Raw genomic sequence first — 20,647 nt, 5'->3', positions numbered from 1 at the left:
TTACACAGAGTATAAATAGCTGAAATGTATGCCAATGAACTGTATTAATTCACACATACAAGCAATCTTAAGCTCTTGTGTAACAAGAGAATGAAAATAGAAGACTGCAAGTGTGTGTGTTTATATATCTGTGGAAAACTAAAATATTTCTCCAGTATGTCTGTGCCTCTGTAAATAGAGAGCTAAAAATGAAATGGGAGGAAAGAATTACTTTGCAAGATGAAACAAACCAACTGATTCAGTGTATATAGGGATGAATTTAGCCTGAGGTTCCACACAGAACCATGGAGGTTGTGTCCTTCCTTCCCGGCCATGGATGAAGCAAGGAACCCATCCTCACAGTTTCTCCTTGCAGCCATAATCACATACTCTGCATGAGTGGAGGAAATGATGGGCTGTGAAGCACTTGTGGATAGCATCTCAAAGAATTCCAATTTCAAACAGGTACAGTGATCAAAACAGCCTGATGCACCATCTTGCTTCTACAAAGAGATATAACAAGGTTTTTCTTCTGTGCAGAGAAGGGAGCACGGGAAGGAACAGAGCTGCAAAGAGACTTTATATTCACCCCCCAAATGCATATTTTTAGTTTCTCATTTCAATCACCGACCAAGTCGGTCACTCAGCTTCAGTCTTTTCTTGAGCACTTTTGTGTTCCACCTCTGGTGGCTCATAACAAAGTGTACAGCGCAAGAAGAACAGGCCTCTCAGAATCTTATCAAAGGAAAGCCTACAAGATCAGACATCCCACCTCAAGACCCGAACAAAGGAAACATTCGTTAAAACCATGGGTCCCATTCCAGGTAGTCATCACCTAAGTATTCCTTCCACATGGGAAATCACAAATGCTGTCTGCACCCCTAGCATAATATGATCTATCAACTTCTCAATTGGCTAGTTCAAACCCCAATGAGCGCAACTTTCTGTCCACCAAAACGTCCCCTTACACTGATGTCTGTTAAAACAGGAGACCCAGAGGCAGCCACATGAAACATATGCCTGCTTCTCAAGGTGCATATATACACACCACATCTGGGGCATGAGACACCATTCATAAAAGAGAACAGAAAGAGGTGACCATCTCTTCCTTTCTGAGGAACACATGGGAAACAGGGAGGACAGTCTGAAAGAGATGGGGTGCTCTGAATTTCCTTCAAGGACTGTGTTTAACGTTCCCAGCAGTAAGGGGTGGTGGTATGAGAGGGAAGATGGCATTCTCACAAAGATTACAACAGCAAAAATATAAAAAAGACTGCTGTCAGCCACCTAACTGGGACAAGTCACGAACTGGTGGAATCTTTCTCCCTTCAGTGCTACTGGCCTACATTATTTTTCCAGGGGAATTTTCAAATTGACTACGTGGGCAGGTCTCATTGTTTCTCTAGTTTACTAAATGAAAAATTAGGACACTTCACAATTTCACATGAGACATTCACCTGTGACTGACAATCAGGAAAAAGATGAAGGAGGAAAGTATTTGTGAAAGCTAACCTTGGTGTAATGAAGCTAGTTCCTCTGGGCTCGCTCTACAGCCGAGACAGGCTCTTTGAGTTCACTGTATGCTGCAGAGATTTTCTTCACCTGTGACCCACAAAGCAGCCACAGGAGGTTAGACTCACAAAGTTCAAGCCAGCCATTGTGAAAACCCTCAGTACGCACAAAGAGCTGACCAGACCTACCATCTACCTTGCTTGAAACATTACTAGAGCAATGATTACTGATGTAGACATCAACATCATGCCCAGCTCTGAACTTTTGTGATGGGGGATGACATGGACAGGACAGTAAGATGAAACCCTCTCCTAATAGCCTTGCCCCCATCTAGGTGATAAACTGTCTTGGCAGCTCTTCTCTCTCTCCACGACCCTCTGTGTGAGCCTTCATGGCCAAAAGAGTCTGGTTGATTATGTAAAGATCATTTTTATGCATTATGCAAGTGACATAAACTTTTTATGTGTATTTTTGGCATTATACTCTTCTAAATGGCTAACACTGCATGTGATAAAGAACAAAGTTCAGAAGTGCTAGGAAAAAATGGAAGAACTGTAACTAGAGCAGGAGAAAATGAGGAAAAGCCTAAGAGTAAGAATACTGAGCAACACAAATATAGGCAATACAGGAGCAGCATCTGGAACTGACCAGATGAAAGATCTTACCCCTCTCCCTTATTAACCAATGGGAGCTCTCCAGTTACCTGAAGTATTACCCCAGGGCAAAAAAGGATGCTGAAAATTACCTTTCCTTATGGGATGGAGTGGGCTTATCCATGGGGACTTGAAAATAAAAGGAAACTTCTTCAAGTTAAATTTAGGTAAGGTAGTTACAAAGAAATTTTTACACAGCTTTTTATTATACAAAAAGCCCAGAATCTGAAATTTCCCAAGAGATTTCACAACTATGACTGAGGCATAAAGTACCTCCAAAAGCAATAGGTAAGCAACTGAAAGGAAGCCAAGGGACCAGCAATTTTAAAGGGAGGATGCACATTCCAGTTAAGTAATTAAGCAGCAACGCCAGTCACTAAGCTGAAACCAATTAGCATTACACCTACACACCTGTGTCTGTGGCCCCCACTGTGAGAACAGATTTGACCTTACCTCACCTACTGAGAGCACTCTGATACTCAAGACAGGTTTTCTTGTTTCTTGGAGTTTTGCATCCTCTTCCACGCCTTTACTCTTTTCCCCACCACTTCCTTTTAAGAGATGTTGCAGCTTATTTTCAACTTCAGGAAAAATGTTGGTCCTCCCTTTGTTTTATAAAATAGTGGAATAAGATAACTCAAAATGGACATAGCTTAAACAGGCAAAATGTGACAGCTAATTTCCTTAACAGATTGTCTGGCTTATGGGTTAACAAACCATTTTCCCAACACTAAGATTTTAAGTTGCAGTCCCTCCTCCCGCTTCTTTTTTCCTTTCAAAGTTCGAAGGAAATGCTTGATGATAGTCATGAGTAGACAAGAAAAGAAAATCCCAAACTAGTCTCAGCCAAATTACAGACTTGCTTTAGGAAAACATAAAAAGCAGAACATCTCCTGAAATGACCTAAAGGTTTTTCAGCACAAAGTAGTATTTTGCCCATGCCACTTTTAACCTACTAATACATGTTTTATATAGAGTTTTAATTGAAATGCTTAAAATGCCCCTTTATTCTGCATTTGAGGTCACCATTTCTGAAATAAAATATTTTGGCAAGTAAAAGAGATTTTAAAAAATATACTAACTTAGACCTAATTGGAAATAAATTGAAGGACACATTTCTCTGCTCTGAATGTTATTAAGGGCAACTGGAGTCAATTCTCTCTGCTAACATGAGAACAGACTCTTGCTTTTTAAGATTCTTTAAGGAAATTAGCCTTGTGCTTTCCTAAACAGTGAAAGATAATTCAAAGTAGTTTAAGAGCGGTAAATGAAGATGAGCTGGTGTCTTTTTATAGCCATAAAACTGTAAATTTAATGACAGGGAGGTACTTAAATAGCTACTGGAGTTTGATGTGTCCACTCTAGTTCATGTATTTTTTTTGGTGGCTGACATGTGCCACCCTATTTTAGAGTATACCCTGCATTCAAAAGTTAAGAACAGTTATGTTATTGGAGCCTTAAGTAAATTATAGAACATCATGCTACCAGGTTAAAATAACATAGCATCTAAATCTAATTAGTACCACTAGTAATTTTCAAAATTGATTTTCAGATGTGCATGACCTCTCTGTAAAATTTATTTAACATGAACACCACAAACAGAAATAACATTTTTGTAGTCGGGTTCCCATTCCTATGCAGAATTGTGAGGACGAACTACAATTTAAAGACTGCAATATTGCTTATATAGCAACTAAAACTGCTTTAGAAAGCATGATCTGTTAATGACAAATTTATTTTTAACAAAATAAGTATATAGTTTTGTCCCTATCTAACTGCTTTCATACTATGAAAGGTAATACTATGAGGTAGTATTTTGATAATTTATATAATGAGATGGTCTTGTTACAGCTTATCTCCATAATACCTTACGCCACCACTGTGAGGAAATTCAGATACTTGGCCAGGGAGCCCTAGCAAAAGGGATGCAGTCTCTCTTACTGTTATGTGTGGACTTAGATACTACAACCACTCTTGAAAGGCAGTAAGCATGCAAGATCAGAACGGGTCATCACAAGTTCCTTCCCAGACATCTTTTTGGCTCACAGCAGCTCAGACCCAGCTGAATCTGGAAGTTTCCCACAGGAGCCATCTTCCCTGCAAGGTGAATGCGGTTAGTAGACACAGCCCTGTGCAAGAGGAACTCATCCCTGACCACTGACCAGCATGAGGGACTGTGTGAGCCAATCCAAGAAGCTGACAACAGATCCATGTTGAAACACACCGTGAAGACCAAGGCCCAGATGCCCAATATCCCCACTCCTAACACACTTTGAAGACCAACAGTATAGTTTTCTAGGTATAGGGCCAACACACAGCACATTTCCCTGACATAAAATTTTTATTCTTTGGAGTCAAGAGCACTTGTGTTTGAAACTTGTAGTGCAGCAAGACCAAAACAACTTGGCATTTTATATTACCTGAGAGGCAGCCAAGCCATTACATGGACACAGCACAGAGGTACCTACATCAGGTGACTTCTGACAGCAGAGGTCTGTTAAAGAAAAGTCATAACCAGACCCCAACATCAGAAAACGAAGGCTAAGCTGTTTCAATCGTGTTTTTTAAGTAACAAAGATTAACAACTGAGCAAAATATTGAAAAAATGTCACAAAACCAACACTTCCTGAAGTCTTTCAGACAAAACTGCTATTCAAAACACAACCTAGAGCTCCAATATTAATTATAGACTAGATGTATGAGTTGCTTCATTACTGGGAACAGTCTACAAGTAGCTGTTACTGCTGAGGAACGCAAGCCCAAGATCACTGTGTATCCCTCTACTCTACAGCAATTGAGAAGATGCACTGAAAAGAAGCAAACCCCCCAAACTCTTACGTCACTTTGCAAATACCCTCAGTTTGGAGACTGTAGACTATTTTGACTTCTTTTCTCAGAAAAAAAAATCTACCAAAACTAAAGGAGAGGAGCACTGATCAGGGCTATAGAACAGTTCCACACTAATAGACATTAGAGGTGCATTTTAACTTCTGGAAAAGAAATGGCAAAGAACATACATGCTTAGGGATATGAAGTCACGGATAAGATGAGAAGCAGGAAGCAACTACACACCATTATTCAGAAAACACATTGGAAAGTGGCAAATCAAAGAAATCAGGCAAAACCTGTAAAAAAACCCCACACAGACCGTACAGCAAAATAATGGAACTCCTGGCACAAGATGTTGCAGAATCTACCTGAAATAAATTAAATCAGGCCATGTAATGGTCAAGGCCTTACTGAGAGATGCACAAAGTGACTCTGGCTCAGGAAGTCCTTAAGCAACTGTCTGCTAAAAACTGGGAATGCTCTCGGTATTACTGAGCAGTCCCCCTGGGCAGCCACAGTGCAGCCCTTCTGAGCACGTCTCTTTACATGTGCACATGAGGACTACTGCTCATTGTCTCACTGTTTCTAGCTAACATTAGCCTGCTCATACTAGTAATGGTAAAAATAACTGCTATTTTAAATATGTCATTCTATTAAATATCTATTAATAATCCTGGGAATGGAAAAAAGAAAACCCACCAAGAAACTGTAAATGCAGTTAAAACCCCAGCTCCAGTCCTAATCTCATCCTTTTCTATTTTTTCCACCAATGAGCGTTATATTTTTATCATCCTGTATGAAATATCACAAATTGGAGATGTTTAAGCTGGCATCTCCTGAACAGCACATCTGAGATCAAACACTTTTTTCTGAATACACATTTTATGTTTTCACATTTATTGTTTTATTATTAAAGATTTAATTAACAAGCTTTTTAACCTGAGCAGAATACCTCAAAAGTTATAGGTTAATGAAATTTATGCTATTAAACCCGTAACATAGCAAGGGAAGTACTACTCTAGATAAACTAAGTTTGTACAATTAAGCCACTATGAAGTACAGATCATTTTCAATAATGTTTGTAGGGAGCTACCAAAGCAACCTAACAATTATCAGCAGAAGTATTTTTTAGAGAGTGTTCTTTGAAATTAAATTGTCCTAGAATTCACACACATTGCAAAAATGCACAAATCATTTTGAAAATGAGAAGCGCATTGTACAACAAAACCCCACCACATTTTAAACAATATATACTTCATGATACCTCCACAGCATTTTTAACTGTGTGGTATAACAAGATAGAAGCCATATTCTTTTCTCTGCAATATGAATTTATTTTTCATGCAGGTGCTTCTGACTGGAAATATTTTATTACATGAAGGCTTGCAGAAATAAATTCTGTTAAATACAGAAAAAAAATTTAAAATGTGACATTTTTCTTAGAAAAATGTTGTGACAAGACTTAGGCAAAACTGATCTATTTCCGTAGGAATTGTTCCATTTTCTGTTACAAAACAGCTCAAATATATTTCCTATGCTTTATACAAGATGAAATACAATTTCATAATGAAATGTGTTAAGTTCTCATATGCCCAGAAATTGTGCTCATCTCACAAAGTACAAAAAATGTAATCTTATGGCACCAGTAATTGTGTAATATAGAACTATCACCTCTGTCCACGCTAGTGGACAGAGAAATAGAAAATAGTTTCCACACTACTTTCTATTTCATTCTGAAAGACTTTCAAAATGTTCTTTATTTACTAATGAGATTTAGAGTCTTAACCAGATGCTCTTGATTCATTATTTGTACAATGAATATTGAGCTACTTGCTTCAAATGGCTCCACGTAGAACATGTTATACTAGAAACTGCTGCAGCAACTAAGGTTTTCTTTTTTTAAACTTCCATTAAACTTGAGCACTTCAAGCCACAGAGTGCAAAATGTCTAAAAGATTTGTACCACCTCTTATTTAGATTTCCTATTTCATTTCTATAAGGAATATAGAAAAATGGGAAAGATGTCTTTAAAACACATCCTTTGTAGGGCTAAAGTTGAAGTCTACAACTTTAAGACCAAATTCATAGTTAGGAAAAAAAAACCAAAACCAAACCAACAAACAAAAAATGCCGAACAAAAAACCCCCACTTTTAAGATCACAAGTGTAACTAGCTCAGGATGTTACAGTATTAAAAAACATCGTGAAAAGCAACAGAACAAGTTGACACACTTTCAAATGTGATGCTGAAACCAGCAATATTGCTTTTCCAGTTTTTAACTCTTGAAGAAAAAAAAAAAAATAAATCAACTGAAGTATTTCCTGAAAATTTTGATCAAGCTTGCTTTTATGTTTGAGCAGTCAAAAGAATAAATGGAATGCCAGAAGCAGTTGCACTGATGCTTGAAAGTTTCATAAAGCCTACTCTTCTAACATTCACATTATAATCTCAGATTTTTACATTTATCACCCTAATCTCAGTATCTGACTTTCAATTAACAGGAAAATTTAAAAACTGATCTTTTTAGACTATGAATTTACAAATATTTGAAACTAAGTGACAAAAACAGCCATTTCACAGAGATCTCAACAGTTTTTATTCACAAAATAAAGAGCTTCATCTTTCCAAAGGAAGACTTTAACAGAAAGACTCAATGCAACAGTTATAAAAAAGTGGTACTGAAAATTTGAAAAAGACTAATAAAATTTACAAATGCAAACTATCACTTTGTACAAAATTTTTGTTTTCAAAGACAGTTCAGTAACATGTTTTCAGATACAGTTTTAACAGCTCAGAAATGCACATTAATTTCAGTCTCTGGCTAGGCATTATTTTCGTCTGTGTGGGGAGTTCTCTCTTCGTCTGTCCTCATTCTTTCTGGATTCTCTGGATTCCCTGTACTGGTCAGAATAACGGTTGTACTTCTCCCTGTGCTTCTCTGAACCATTTCTGTATCGATCTTCTTGCTCCTCCTCTCTCGGACTTGAATTATTATGGGCCCTCTCTCCAGATCTTGATCGTTCTCTTCTTCTACTGTGATGTTCATGATCTTTACTCCAGTGCCTGTAATTTTCATCATCAGAAAAAGAAGCTCTTCTCTCTGCTTTCCTGGGTTTCGAATTACTGTGTTTATTTTCTACATCCTTACTTCTTTCACGGTTCCTATCCTTTCCACTGTGGTAACTGTCTCTGCCATTGGACTCAACTCTGTGATGATATTTTGATATATCATCTCTCCTGTGCGATTCCCTCAACTTTCGGTGATTTCTTTCTGATTTGCTCTCAGTATCACTCCTTTCCTCTTGCTGCCTCCTTCTCATTTTCTTTTCACGTGATTTTCTTTTCCTTTCTTGTTTTTTCCTGGAACCTTTATCAGATTCTCTGTTTTTCTTTTGCATTCTCTTTCTTTTGGCTTTAGGAGCATCTGAAATTATAAAACAATAAGGGAATAAAAAAAAAATTAATTTATTACGCTTGTTAAACTATACAGAATGTTCTAGAGAGTTTTGTAGTTTTTGGGTTTTTTTTTTCAGAAAACATTTGTGTATATGTATCTGGACAAAGGTTTCAAAATAATAAGCTTGGACTTTATTCCCCTCCTGGCTGTCTCATACAATGGAGGAAAATTCACCCATTCTTTAATTGAGCAGGTACTGATTATCCTCAAATGTTTGTCTACACTATAGGCTATTTTATATAAAATATGAAATTCTGCATAAAAGTGTGAGCTATCAAGCTTCAGTATTTCTTAGTAACTCCACTGTTATTAACACAAGAATACAATCTTACAAGGAAACAAAAGGTATGCTGAAACACCTTGAGACAGTGGTACCGCAGCAACATTAACCATGGCCCTCTGGCTCATTTTCAGGAGAAACAGTGACAGCTTTGTTAACAATTTAAGACTAAACCTAACTTACGTATTTATAAATCCACAGTACTGCTTACCTCAGTGGAAGAGTTTGCTCTTTTATAAGGAACCCCTAGATTTCACTTGAAAGTATTTATGAGTAACAGCCATTTAGAATAAATATTAATTCACCATACCGTATGAACTTTAGCACCGTAACAGCTGTTTCTAATCACTTTTTGAGAACACTACAGCCACAAACTGATTTAGTAGCACACCAAATATCTGAATCCTACAGCAGCTGCTAGTGTTATATCTGACTTAAGGCTTTCTGGCATACTGATAAAACACAATGATGGATCGATTCGTATTTTTTAAGTTGATATTAAAATCAGTGTTTTCTCTATTATTTTACATCCATCAGAAAGCAGAAAAAGACCTGAGAAAGTAAATACAAAGAAACAAGCTGTTCTGGTAAGACCCATTTCATCCTCTCCTGGACCCATTTTGGTTGGAGTGACCGCTCTACAGCAGTGCTGAGCTGAGCTAGCTGGAAAAGTTCCACACATTAGTTGTCAGTAAGACAGTAATCTCTAGTTTAGCTGTATGCTCAATTTCTAATCATGGGGTTTTCTCTTATATACTGCACTGTTAAACCACTGAAGTAGTGTAGCAACACTCCTCTGAAAAATGCCTTTCAACTCTACTAAGTTATTTTAAAGATTTTTAAAGATTTAAAAAGCTGCAAACACACACGACAGAGTAAGACAGTTATAACCAGTAAGGGACCACAACCAAGCTTATCATTAAAGAACAGTTATCTCCAATTAGTGTTCTGACCACTGGAATTAAGTACAAGAGTCAGGATCAGGGAGGGGGGGAGAAGTTAAATCAGGCTGCAAAGATATCAAAATGCAAGTTTTTATGAATGTGTTCCTGAATGGAGAAAGGACAAGTAGTAAAAAAGAAGGTCTTAAACCTACAAAAATAAAGTGTTCATACTGCACTGTTCAGACTGCAGACTCTCCTGGTTTGTCACTAAGTACTTAGCTCTCTGATTCCTATCAAGCAGCTCAACAGAGCTGCAGTTGTCTGTGCAGAAGATCTGGCTCTTTGCTGAACCAAGGCCTTCTCTGACCCTATTTAACTGTGACGTCCTCTAGTGCTTTGTTGTCATTAATGCTATTAATACAATGAGACACAAATCAGACTTTGTACAATAAGATTGCTATGGAAAACAAAAATGCATTTCTAAAGCATAAGCAGTTCACACTGCTTTTACCAATCAATATTTTCAGTTCAAAGGAATGTAATAAAACAAATTAACTCTGAATCAGCAAGCTTATGTACTATAGGAAGTCCTGCTGTGTTATCATCTGCCAACACTATACCCAGCACACACACTAACACACACTACTTTATAGATTAAGCAATGTTTATGACACTTCATGTCAAAAAGAAGGTTCTACATCAGCAGGATGGTATAAGATGCTAAACATTAATTATAATGCACAAAAAGACAAGAAACTAAGCTGTCAGCAACAGCTAATTCTTCCTTGGAGATTTCTCTACAGACAAGAAGCTTCACTGTATCACAACACGAACTCTTCCTGAAGAAGAGGAATTAGAGACAGTTCACCAGTAAGCATCCCACAAAGATATTAATAAGGAATAAGCCTAATACCTGTTGCACAGTACTAGAGCTTCAGTTTAATGGAGGAAGGAGGTATCAACTGTGTAAAAAAGTAATTTACATAACAGTGTTTCTCAGATATTTAAGTCCATTAAAATGGAAATCAGTTTCTCTAAATTTTGGCATAAATTTCCATTAGCAATATTCAATATTTTAAACCATGTGCATTTAAAATAATTGATTAGTTTCTAAAGCAGAGGAACTGACACTGTCTGTAGCCAGATTTTCCTCAAAAAAAGTGTACACAGAAACAGAAATTAATAGGTGCATAGAAGTAAATAAAAGACATGCAAATAGTTACATAGCTAGTGCTTAAGTACCTGAGTCACTGCTGTCATCACTGCTAGATGAGGAGTCACTGCTGCTGGATGATTCTGAGCTACTACTGCTGCTGTCAGAATCAGAATCTGAGGAAGAGTCTGTCTCTGAAGATGAAGAGGAATCTGATGACTCAACATCTTGTTTCTGTGTCATTATCATCTTTGGTGCATTTTTAAGATGCTCCCGTAATTCATCCCTAATTAACAAGAAAATTTTATTTTTAGTTGTTTTTCTTTGACAGGTGTGAGGGGAGATAAGGAAAGTAATTATAAAATAATAAGTGTTCCTTACGTTAATCCTCCCAGGCCAATAGAAGTGAAGAAATTGATGGCAAAGCGAGTGTTTCTTGGGTTATCCCGAGGCAGTAATCCTTCAAAGAAAGGCTGCAGTGTTCTGATGGAAACAAACATCTAAATTAAACCCTTTGCCTGCTTAGCACTAATTTTCATTGACATTAGTAAGCTGAAAAAGAAACTGTGTGTATTCCATAGGACGGCAAAAATTTTCTCTTCCTGCATTTTTTTATACTTTGATTGTATCTGTGATGCATCTTACCAAAATGCTACTTGAAAACCTGCTCTTTTATGAAAAGGAACTTCTTCACTCATAGAAATTACATATATACTGTTGATTATGACAACAAAAGTCTGATTTTGTGAAGCCCTGAAGAGACTTGTCAAATTGCAGCAGCCTATGATAGCAAAGGATACCGCTGGTCGATTAAGAAGTTCAAAGACTTAGGTATGTATGTTGAAGTCCCAGTCAAACAGGGCACTAAATATAATTTCAAATTTAAATTTATGTGAGTTAAAGCATCTACTTAATTCTTCATCATACATAAAGAATCCCACCTTACAGGAAATAGTTCAAACAACTGAAAGGAACAATGGGAGAATGAAATGTATTAAATCACACACAGGCTTAAAAGAATGTGTTATTTAAGCTACACTTGAGGATAAGTAACTAATCCTAGAAAAACTTATTAATAGTTATGTGTTTTTCCTAAGTTTTGTCATAAAAAGAAGCCACAATAACATTTATTACACACCTATATAGCTGACAATACATATAAATAAACTTGCACTTTGAAAATTCTTATACAAGATGAGCATTACTGTCAAATTGGTAACAAACTGATGGTATCATGCTCAGCTTAATGGGACTCTTTGCAATGACTAAATCTATAAATTAGCTTAGTCTTCTGCTACAGAACTGTAGTTTTAGTTGAACTTGAAACCAAGAGTTCTTATTTGCACTTTTTCAGATAAAGAAACTAATTAAACTCACAGTTTTGAAAATAAAATTTCAACTTACTCATCTTTTAATCTTGCATTTAGATTAGGAAGTCCCATATATTCACTGAGTTCCTGAAAGAATATTTTGACAAAAATTCTGCTGGAGGATGTGGTAGTTTCTTCACTCAGTATTATACATTCAAGGACCTGAAAATATTTAGAAAAATATATATAGAAAAACCTTAAGGTTAAATATACATCCTTTTATTGATCTTAAAAACTTTTGTCCTCCTAAAATAACTAAAAACTGATTTCTCCCCTACCCACCCCCCAAGAAAGTAAATCCCTCATCAAGACTTTCTTCCTCAAAAATTCTTTTCTACCATCTGGAAGCAGTTTCTGATCATATTTATGCTAGTAATTCTTTAAGGACTTGCTTTATCCAGCAAAACGCCACAAGTGTGTGAACTGCTGGGAAATTGCAGATTTAGGGCTTAAGTTCTAAATATTTGGACTTGTTTGTGCCTGAAAAATGACAATTAGACTGAAATAAAAAATAAGACTAAAACAGTATGAAAAGAGAAGTTACCTTGATATTTATTTCTTCACTTGTAACGTTGTATTATTATATCTCAGAATGCAAAATTAATCTGGTACTTAAGTCTCAAAAGGGCAATACTTTAATATTTCTTGTATTTCTATAAAGCCTCTAATTTTAGATATAAATATAATTTTAAAAGGTTTCTTTAGTCTTGTTTTTTTAGGGGCAGTTCAGCTATTTAAAAGACAGTTTTGCTTTTAAAGGTTAAAAATTCTAAAAGTAATAAATTTTAATCAACCAACTTCAGCTGAGCTCCAGAAAATAACAGCTCAAATTAGCTACTTCAGAATGGGCTGGGAGGATGACTATGCACAGGGGGCAGAAAGAGGATATGGAATAAACCAGAATCTGAGAAGACATTTAATCCAGTTTGCTACAAATACAAGTATTTCCAAATTGCAGAGTAAATACTAAAACTAATGTAATTGTTTCTGAATACAGGAAATTGGTTATTGAAAAAGAAATCTAGGACAACAGCCTTTTTTACTTACACTCCAGGGAATTGAATCGGTGTGCAGTAGATGAGCAAACATCTTGGCAACATTTCTCAGTTTGTTTGTTTCCAAACGATGAATGGTATCATATTGTTCTTTGAAAATAGCTTCAAAGGATTCCATATATTCTTTTTTTAACATGCAGAAACGCTGAGACAACATTGTACAATTTAAACAACCAGATTAAACAAAATATTAAACATGCAAATAACCTACATGTAAGTGACCTAATGGTGCAAATATTTACTGCAAGGTTTTCCTTTAAAATAACCCTTGGAGGAGAAGACTGTACCTTCATATGGATATATTCATTGCTTTCAAGAGTTTGTTGGAACAAGAAACTCATCTGTATTGCAAAATAGTAATTATCAATTTTGAACTACAGCAAGATATTCAGCAATTTCTTTTATTTCTGCACATCATTTTCACCTGATGTAACCCCATCAAATGTAACTTTTTATACATGACATCAATGAATGACTAAAATCAGAGAGACAACAGGTAAGGCAGTTTGGTCAGAAGCATTCCAAAGAACATGGAAATTAACATTTATCGTCTACTAAACCTGTAGATTCAGATGGTGCTTTGTAAATGACTGCAGAAATATTTCCTCAAATAATGCTTAAAAATACAAATGGAAAAAGTCATTGCCTTTCAGCATAACTTGCTCACTTTAGAAAACAAGTGTTTTATCTTAACTCATCAGATCTGTCAATATCATAGATAAAGAAAACTTAATTAAGAAATAGCTGCAACTGAATTTCTAATCAGTTACACAAAACTGAAGAGCTACCTGTTTACTGAAAAACAAACAAAAAGACTGAACAGAAGGTATTCAGTCTTGTGCTCTAAAAAAAAAAAACAAAAACCAAAAGACAACCCTACTAAGCAGCTTTGAACAAAGCGGTAAAAGACGAGAGTCTCCAAATTAAACTTCAGTACTGTAAAAAGGATATCTTCTGGTAACTCATAATACTTTAACCTCTTTTTAGTACCATTCCTTTGCCACTGATTTATTGTTCTACCTTAATGAGAAAGGAGGAAGGTAAAAAAAAAACAAACAATGACATGAAGAGAAAATTAGTTCTCTCATTCTGCATTCACTATGCTTATTACAATCAAAATGTTAATCCAGTTAACTAATACAACCAACCAACTAATATAAACATTTCCAGAATGCTAGACTATTAGTCTTATTTATGCATTAAAATGTAAGTTTGACAAACAGAAGAACAGAGTAAACCAAATTAAATTATCTACCATAAAGAGTAAAATCTGAAAATAGAACTCACCCCCGCAAGTAACCCGAAGAATTTCTCATATGTTCTTTGCTGAGCACAGCAGTCAAGTATCATATTGCAGAGTTCTTTCTGGTTTAAGGAAAAAAAAAATTATTCTCTAGGTAAATTCACTGTAGCAGCAAATACTGAAGAAAGCCTTACAGTGATGCGAGTTTTAAAGCAAGAACATTTACGTAAAACTTCACTGGCAACACCAGCAGTTTCCTGAATATCTCATTTTAAAAATTATCTGGGACATGAACATGAACTTTCACCATCTAAATTTCCTATCTGGCTTAAGCTAAAATGTATGCATTAACATACTGTATATCTAACCAACACAGGTCAAAACTAATTTACAAATTGACTTTACCACAGTGCAAAAAAAGAGGTGTAAGAGAAAAAGGGAAGGTTTTGAAGGTTTTTCTTGTAGTTTTATTTGGTGGTTGTTTGGGGATTCTGTTTGTTTGGGTGGGGTTGTTTTGTAGTTGCACCAATCCCTGCATTTACAGAAAATGAAGATTCCTCACAATTTCCAAATGTCAAACTATCTTACAGACAAACCATTTGGCAACTCAAATACAATGTGCATGCTTAAGGGAACATTTCCAAAATCAGAAATATTTGTAGATTTTGGTATATACTAGTATCTTGAAACACTCAGCCATAATTTTCACAACCACCTCTGCTTACCATAAGCAGAAGGCAGTGTTTCACTACAATTGCTTCACCGGAGAGGCCTGAGGTTGATGTTCAGAAAGACTTAAGTCATCCCTGGGAGGCTGATATGCCTAGACTTTCACTGTAATGAAGGTTCTGAGAGGAACTTTTCTAAAGAAGCTGGTTTAGGCTAATGTTCTGAATCACTCTGCAGAAGAGCACCTTTCATTCTTGGCTCAGAAGGTAGAGGAAACCTAGGTAGATGAGCCTCCCAAAACTTTTATGCATGCCCCATAACAAACAGCCTTCTTTCCATTTTTTTCCCCCATCTCCATGGTGGACATGGGTGTAAACATCAGCTAGAGTACTCACACAGAAGATGCTCTCCTTCCACTGATATCAACTATCTAGAACAGTTAGTCCCACTCTTCTGGCATATACACGTGGTCTGTCTCCCTTTCTCCTTGTTCCCCAATTACGTCACGCCAAGATCATTGCCAAACTACTCACTGGCAGCTACCTCGTCCTATCTTTCACACACACCATACCAAGAACCAGGGGTAAACACACACCACTGGATTCTGCATTGTTAGGACCAGAGGTCTTCATTGGCTGAAAGCAATGATCTAGGTAAGTAGGCATACACAAGTTTATAAAAACCTTACGCTCTGACTTACTATGTAAGTTACAGGTAGCTATACAGCTATGAAATGGTTTAGGGCACATTCTGCAACAAGTGAAACAAGCTTTATATAAAGAGCCATGAAATACATGGCACTTAAACAGGACTGAAGGTTTTTCCTCACTAACTTTTTTATTATTATTTTCTCATAAGACCAATACCATAGTATAAACCAATTTGTGATATTCCCGAACAGCTTTTCAGCTGCCAGTCATGTATCTTTCACTGTTAATACCTCTTTCAACTAATAACAACATGTCCATAAAAAATACTGGATAATTTCAGCACTTTGTCCTCTTTATAAGTTAAACTAGTTTACTGTAACATATACCCACTTGTGCTATTCTTGCAAGCATGTATTCCTGAAAGTAACATTTTGCCCATCATAGAAACTCAAAACAAATAAAAAGCCAATCCTGCTGAGCAGGAAAAAAATACCCCCTCCAAATAGCAAGGCCATAATGTATCAAACAAGCTTACAGATGCATTTAAAGGCATTCCTTTCAACGCTGTATTACTGTGATATATTAATATGCATATTAACTTTTTATATCATCCTGTTTTACAATAATGCTGCAGTTAATCAGTTTTTAAACAATAAAAAGGGTAAAGTGCTGATGCCACTGCTAGTAACATCAGCAAGACTTGAAAGAAAAATTTCTTCCTAATCTTAAATGTAATTACAGTATTGGTATCCCCTGTGGTTTACAGTAATTAAGTATTTTAACATTTTAATTAAATATTACAATGATTTCTAGGAAGGTATCTTAAATAACCACAAGCATGAGAATAGATTAGCCCACAAAGACATTCTTGCTAGTATTATCTAAACAACTCCAAGTTAGGTCTAGAGTAACTGCCTTCCAATAAACTAACTTTCAAATTCTTTAATTATTTTTTAAGCAATGAGACAAGTTCACATGGCAATTCTAGATTCATTTATAGCTTTAAAAGGTTAGTAAACTTATTTCTGTACTTGCAATGAGAATAATTCTGTGATTTTTATGGTAGGAAGAACCCATGTTTTTTAGTCCATCACTTGCTTTAAAGAATACTGTGAATATGTTTCCCAGTTTCACAAGCAATTTGTATACTGTGTTGTTCCAACAGTTTTCATACAACGCTCAACAAGTGATTATTTAGCTTAGTTAAAATATGAACGGCTACCTACTCATGAAGCAGAATGCTTTGACAATCCAATACAGATGGTGAATGACCTTTTGTAAAAAACTTTAACTGATTATTGTATCATGGAAAAAAAAGCACTTCCCAAAACTGCTAAGACAAATAGGGAGAAAGTTCCCTCTACATACAGTGCATTTCTTACAGTTCTCCCTAAACATTTCTTCCTAGCTCTTACCCGAACAGGATAAAGGTTTAGACAGATCATGGCTCAACCTAACATGGGAAGAATCATCATACATTTAAAAATGCTAAAGGATAAATTAGGAAAACACACACACACACACACACACATACATACATACAAAAAAAAAAAAATCAGACTTGTTTCTTCCCCCCACAGCTTTACCCTGCCCCCTCTGTATTTTCTCAGCTTCACACAAAGGCTACGTTCACTGCAGATAGATGAACTAAAGCAACTTGGTCTTCTCACTCGCTTTTGATCGAGGGTTCCTTTTCACAGTTATACTCCCTCCCACACCTTCCTTCTTTCCTTATTTTTTGTGATTTAAGATTTGCATTTAGCTAAGACTGCAGTTTCAGAGCTGTCCCCCAGGCTGCCTCCAAAAGGAGGCATCCCTCTCCCTTCCCTAGCTAGAAGTCATGGATTTTCCACCTTCCCTTCCTTGACAGCCACACAGCTCTCTTCCACCAATGAACACAAGCTGAAGCAATCATAAGAGATCCCCACCCTGTAAGTTAATGTGGCTTCTTAAAAATATAACTAGTAATGCCAGCACTTGTTTTTTTAGAAGTTTCTTCAAGGAACTAATGACACTGATTGGCTGGAAGCAAACCTAGTAAAGGACATAGGTTGGTCTGATTAAATGCAAAACTGGAATTAGGTAAAATTAGTGCTTTTCATTTTACACATGTGCACTGCTTTTACAGATGCGACATTTCTCCTTTTTCCTATTTTATTTCAGCTGAAGTGTATTTTACTTCCACTTACTACATTAAAGCTTTCCTTATTGCTGCGTATTTTAATGTGGCACATCATATGTGCCTAATTTTCCCAGCATCTCTTTTCCTTCTCTACTTTGTCAAATTACAAAGAGCCAAGGCCAAGAAAGCCATGGAAGATGTTTCAGTAGGCGGTGGCCTCTTGGTAAACTACATGCAGTGCTTTTGGCACCTACTATACTGTGTCTCCAGGCTTGTCTCCTGTGTTTGGTCACCTAATGTCTCTCTCAACTTTTTTTGGCCTTATTTACCATTTTTTACCTAAGCTGATTTTATGTTGAGAGCATTGTAAACTTAAAGCTTGATACTGTTATCAAAAGTCTTGCACAACTCAGACCTATAACACTTTACACAGTAATCATTACTTGGATATAAGGATATATACATTTTTAATCCTGCCGCTACAAGTCTGCAACACAACACAAAAAGAATCGGGTGAAATAATACATTGAAGCTCCACAGTGTCTGCTTCCCTTCCACCTGAAGGCTACCCAAACAAAACTGAATTTTAATGATGCCACTGCGGTAATTTGAGCGATTCCATCTCCTTAGGTTAAATGCACACATACATGTTTGGAAGATCAAAGCCTAGTCAGAATTCTAGCTAATACCTGTTATCAATAACACACAAACACAGCTTAATTCTGCATGCCTTCTACACCTTCATTTTGTAGGCATTACTGTACATGACAACATAAACAGAAAATGCAATAAATTTCCCAATTATTTAATGAAACTATTTTTACCTCATTGGTATCTTTATGTCATAAAGATAGGCAATTCTGGAGTATTCTATGATTTTAAAATATCTTAACATAAATATCACCTGCACATTTATAGAGCACAGACTGTTTTCCAAAAAACACAAGTAAGCTAGTAAGTAAGATAGTTGAAAATCAGTCTTAGATTTTATTTTCTAGAAGTTTATTTTCTGGTAGAAAAGATCAGTAACAGCTAAAATTTTAAACTTAAAATTTATATGCTTAAAATAATCTTATTCAATAGATATCATGCATTTAAAGAAGTACTTCTTAAAACTTCAGTTGCATTTCTGGGACTTCATGCCATATAGGTATGGTTTAATAGACCACGGATTAAAAGAACCCATTACAAATTATTTCAAGTGGTATTTTGAATAATTAATCTATATGTTTAGATGATTTCTCCTGTCAAACCTCAAGCCCCTTTGTGTGATCCACAAGCCTATTAAAGAGTAACTCTATTTCATCCTTCAGGTCATTAAAGAAACTTCAGGTCAGCCAAAGCAACTACTTCATTCCCACCCTCCAAATTATTTAGAAACTGTTTTCATTTTTATAGGATTACAATGTAATCTGCATTAATGACTGGAGAGAACAGAAAAGGGTAAACTGGTTCCACTAATGGATCTTTGCAAATTTTAACTAAATATTCAGATTCTGCACCTGTATGTGCATTTTCTAATGTTCTCTTCAGAGATTACACTAATGTCAACAGCACTGTATGTTACACAAATTAAAGGCAATGAGGAAGCAAGACCTTGTCTATCAAAATTTTATATCCTAACTGCAGAGTGAGGCTACTGATAACACTAATAATTCCTTTCTTTATTCAACACGTTTTGAAGAGTCTTGAGACACAGACTTCAGATTGCTTTTCAAGTTGTGATCCACACATCTCAGGTATCAAATACATTATTTCCTTTTTAAAGATATAATTTGCAAACTATATATGCTAATCTACATCTTATGAACATCCTGTGAATTGATGGACTGTCTAAAGTATTCCAGGATGATACAGGTCAGACATAGCCTGTGTGAGAAGCTATGCTCTGTAGGTATGGATTAGTTACTGCACCTTGGACTAAGAAACAGCTGTAACCACATGCAGTCCTTTTCAACACTAAGAAAATCAGGTTGAGGGCCAGCTTCTTTCGAAAGTGTTGGAATTTATTATAAATGTTCAGCTAGCAATGCTTTTAAAGAATTAAGAACTTTTAAAATTCTATATTAATTACACATTTATATAGTATATAATACTTTCTTATTTTATTGTTAATTATCATACTAAAACATCTGGAAACAAAGATAACTAATGTTTTAAGCTGGGCTGATGGTCACCTGAGCAGTTTGAGAATAAGATCATTCTGATGTTGATGGAACTTCCAGCTTTAAGGCAATATATTTGAAAAGTAGTACAGTTAAATTCTATGCAAAATCTGAACTAAATGCTACAATATTCCAAGTTAAAATAGTAAACAGTTCAGAAAATTAGGTGTATCCATGTCATTAGATTTATACATCCAGACATTAACAACAAAAGCAGGGAAATAAAGGAAGTTTATGCATTAACAGAACTCCAATTAAACATACTTTTAACCTCAATGTCAGATATGACAATTCAAATTGACTCAGCATATCGGGCCCATGAAAGTCCTGCTTCAAAAGACAGGAAGTCTACCTGAGGTTGGTCACCTTTCACAAGCAAGCCTGTGAACTAACCATGGCGCTGCTGCCAAACCTACCAGTTGCAATGCCCTACAATAACAAAGGAAAACAATAAATCCAAGAAATCAACAACTCTACTCAGTTTCCTGGACTACATTCTCACTGAATGTCAAGTCAAAATAAGTATTTCTGTTATCTTCAAGACTTGATGCATAAATAGCAACTAGGACTGCTTTGAGCAAGTGTGACACCATCCTGTAAAAATGTAAATGTGCCAAATGCATGCA

General features: G+C 36.0%; 1 protein-coding gene across 3 annotated transcripts in view; it reads right to left on the bottom strand.

The window, feature by feature from the left end:
• Positions 1-7,545: 7,545 nt before the first annotated feature.
• CWC22 (CWC22 spliceosome associated protein homolog) overlaps positions 7,546-20,647 on the bottom strand; it is a 30,043-nt gene continuing 16,941 nt past the window's right edge. For all 3 annotated transcript variants that reach the window (XM_057411652.1, XM_057411654.1, XM_057411653.1), the window contains exons 15-20: positions 14,460-14,537; positions 13,165-13,317; positions 12,152-12,279; positions 11,129-11,230; positions 10,837-11,033; positions 7,546-8,397 (exon numbers count right to left, since the gene is read on the bottom strand). In XM_057411652.1, the coding sequence (XP_057267635.1) occupies positions 7,802-8,397; positions 10,837-11,033; positions 11,129-11,230; positions 12,152-12,279; positions 13,165-13,317; positions 14,460-14,537 (1,254 nt within the window). In that variant the 3' untranslated portion in view covers positions 7,546-7,801. The remainder of the gene's footprint in view (positions 8,398-10,836; positions 11,034-11,128; positions 11,231-12,151; positions 12,280-13,164; positions 13,318-14,459; positions 14,538-20,647) is intronic.

This window comes from Pezoporus wallicus, unplaced genomic scaffold (assembly GCF_028554395.1).
Source record: "Pezoporus wallicus isolate ANWC-B61680 ecotype Strahan unplaced genomic scaffold, APGP_CSIRO_Pwel_v1 contig_6732, whole genome shotgun sequence".
Classification (NCBI taxonomy): Eukaryota; Metazoa; Chordata; class Aves; order Psittaciformes; family Psittacidae; genus Pezoporus; species Pezoporus wallicus.
This window is presented reverse-complemented; position numbering and strand designations above follow the sequence as displayed.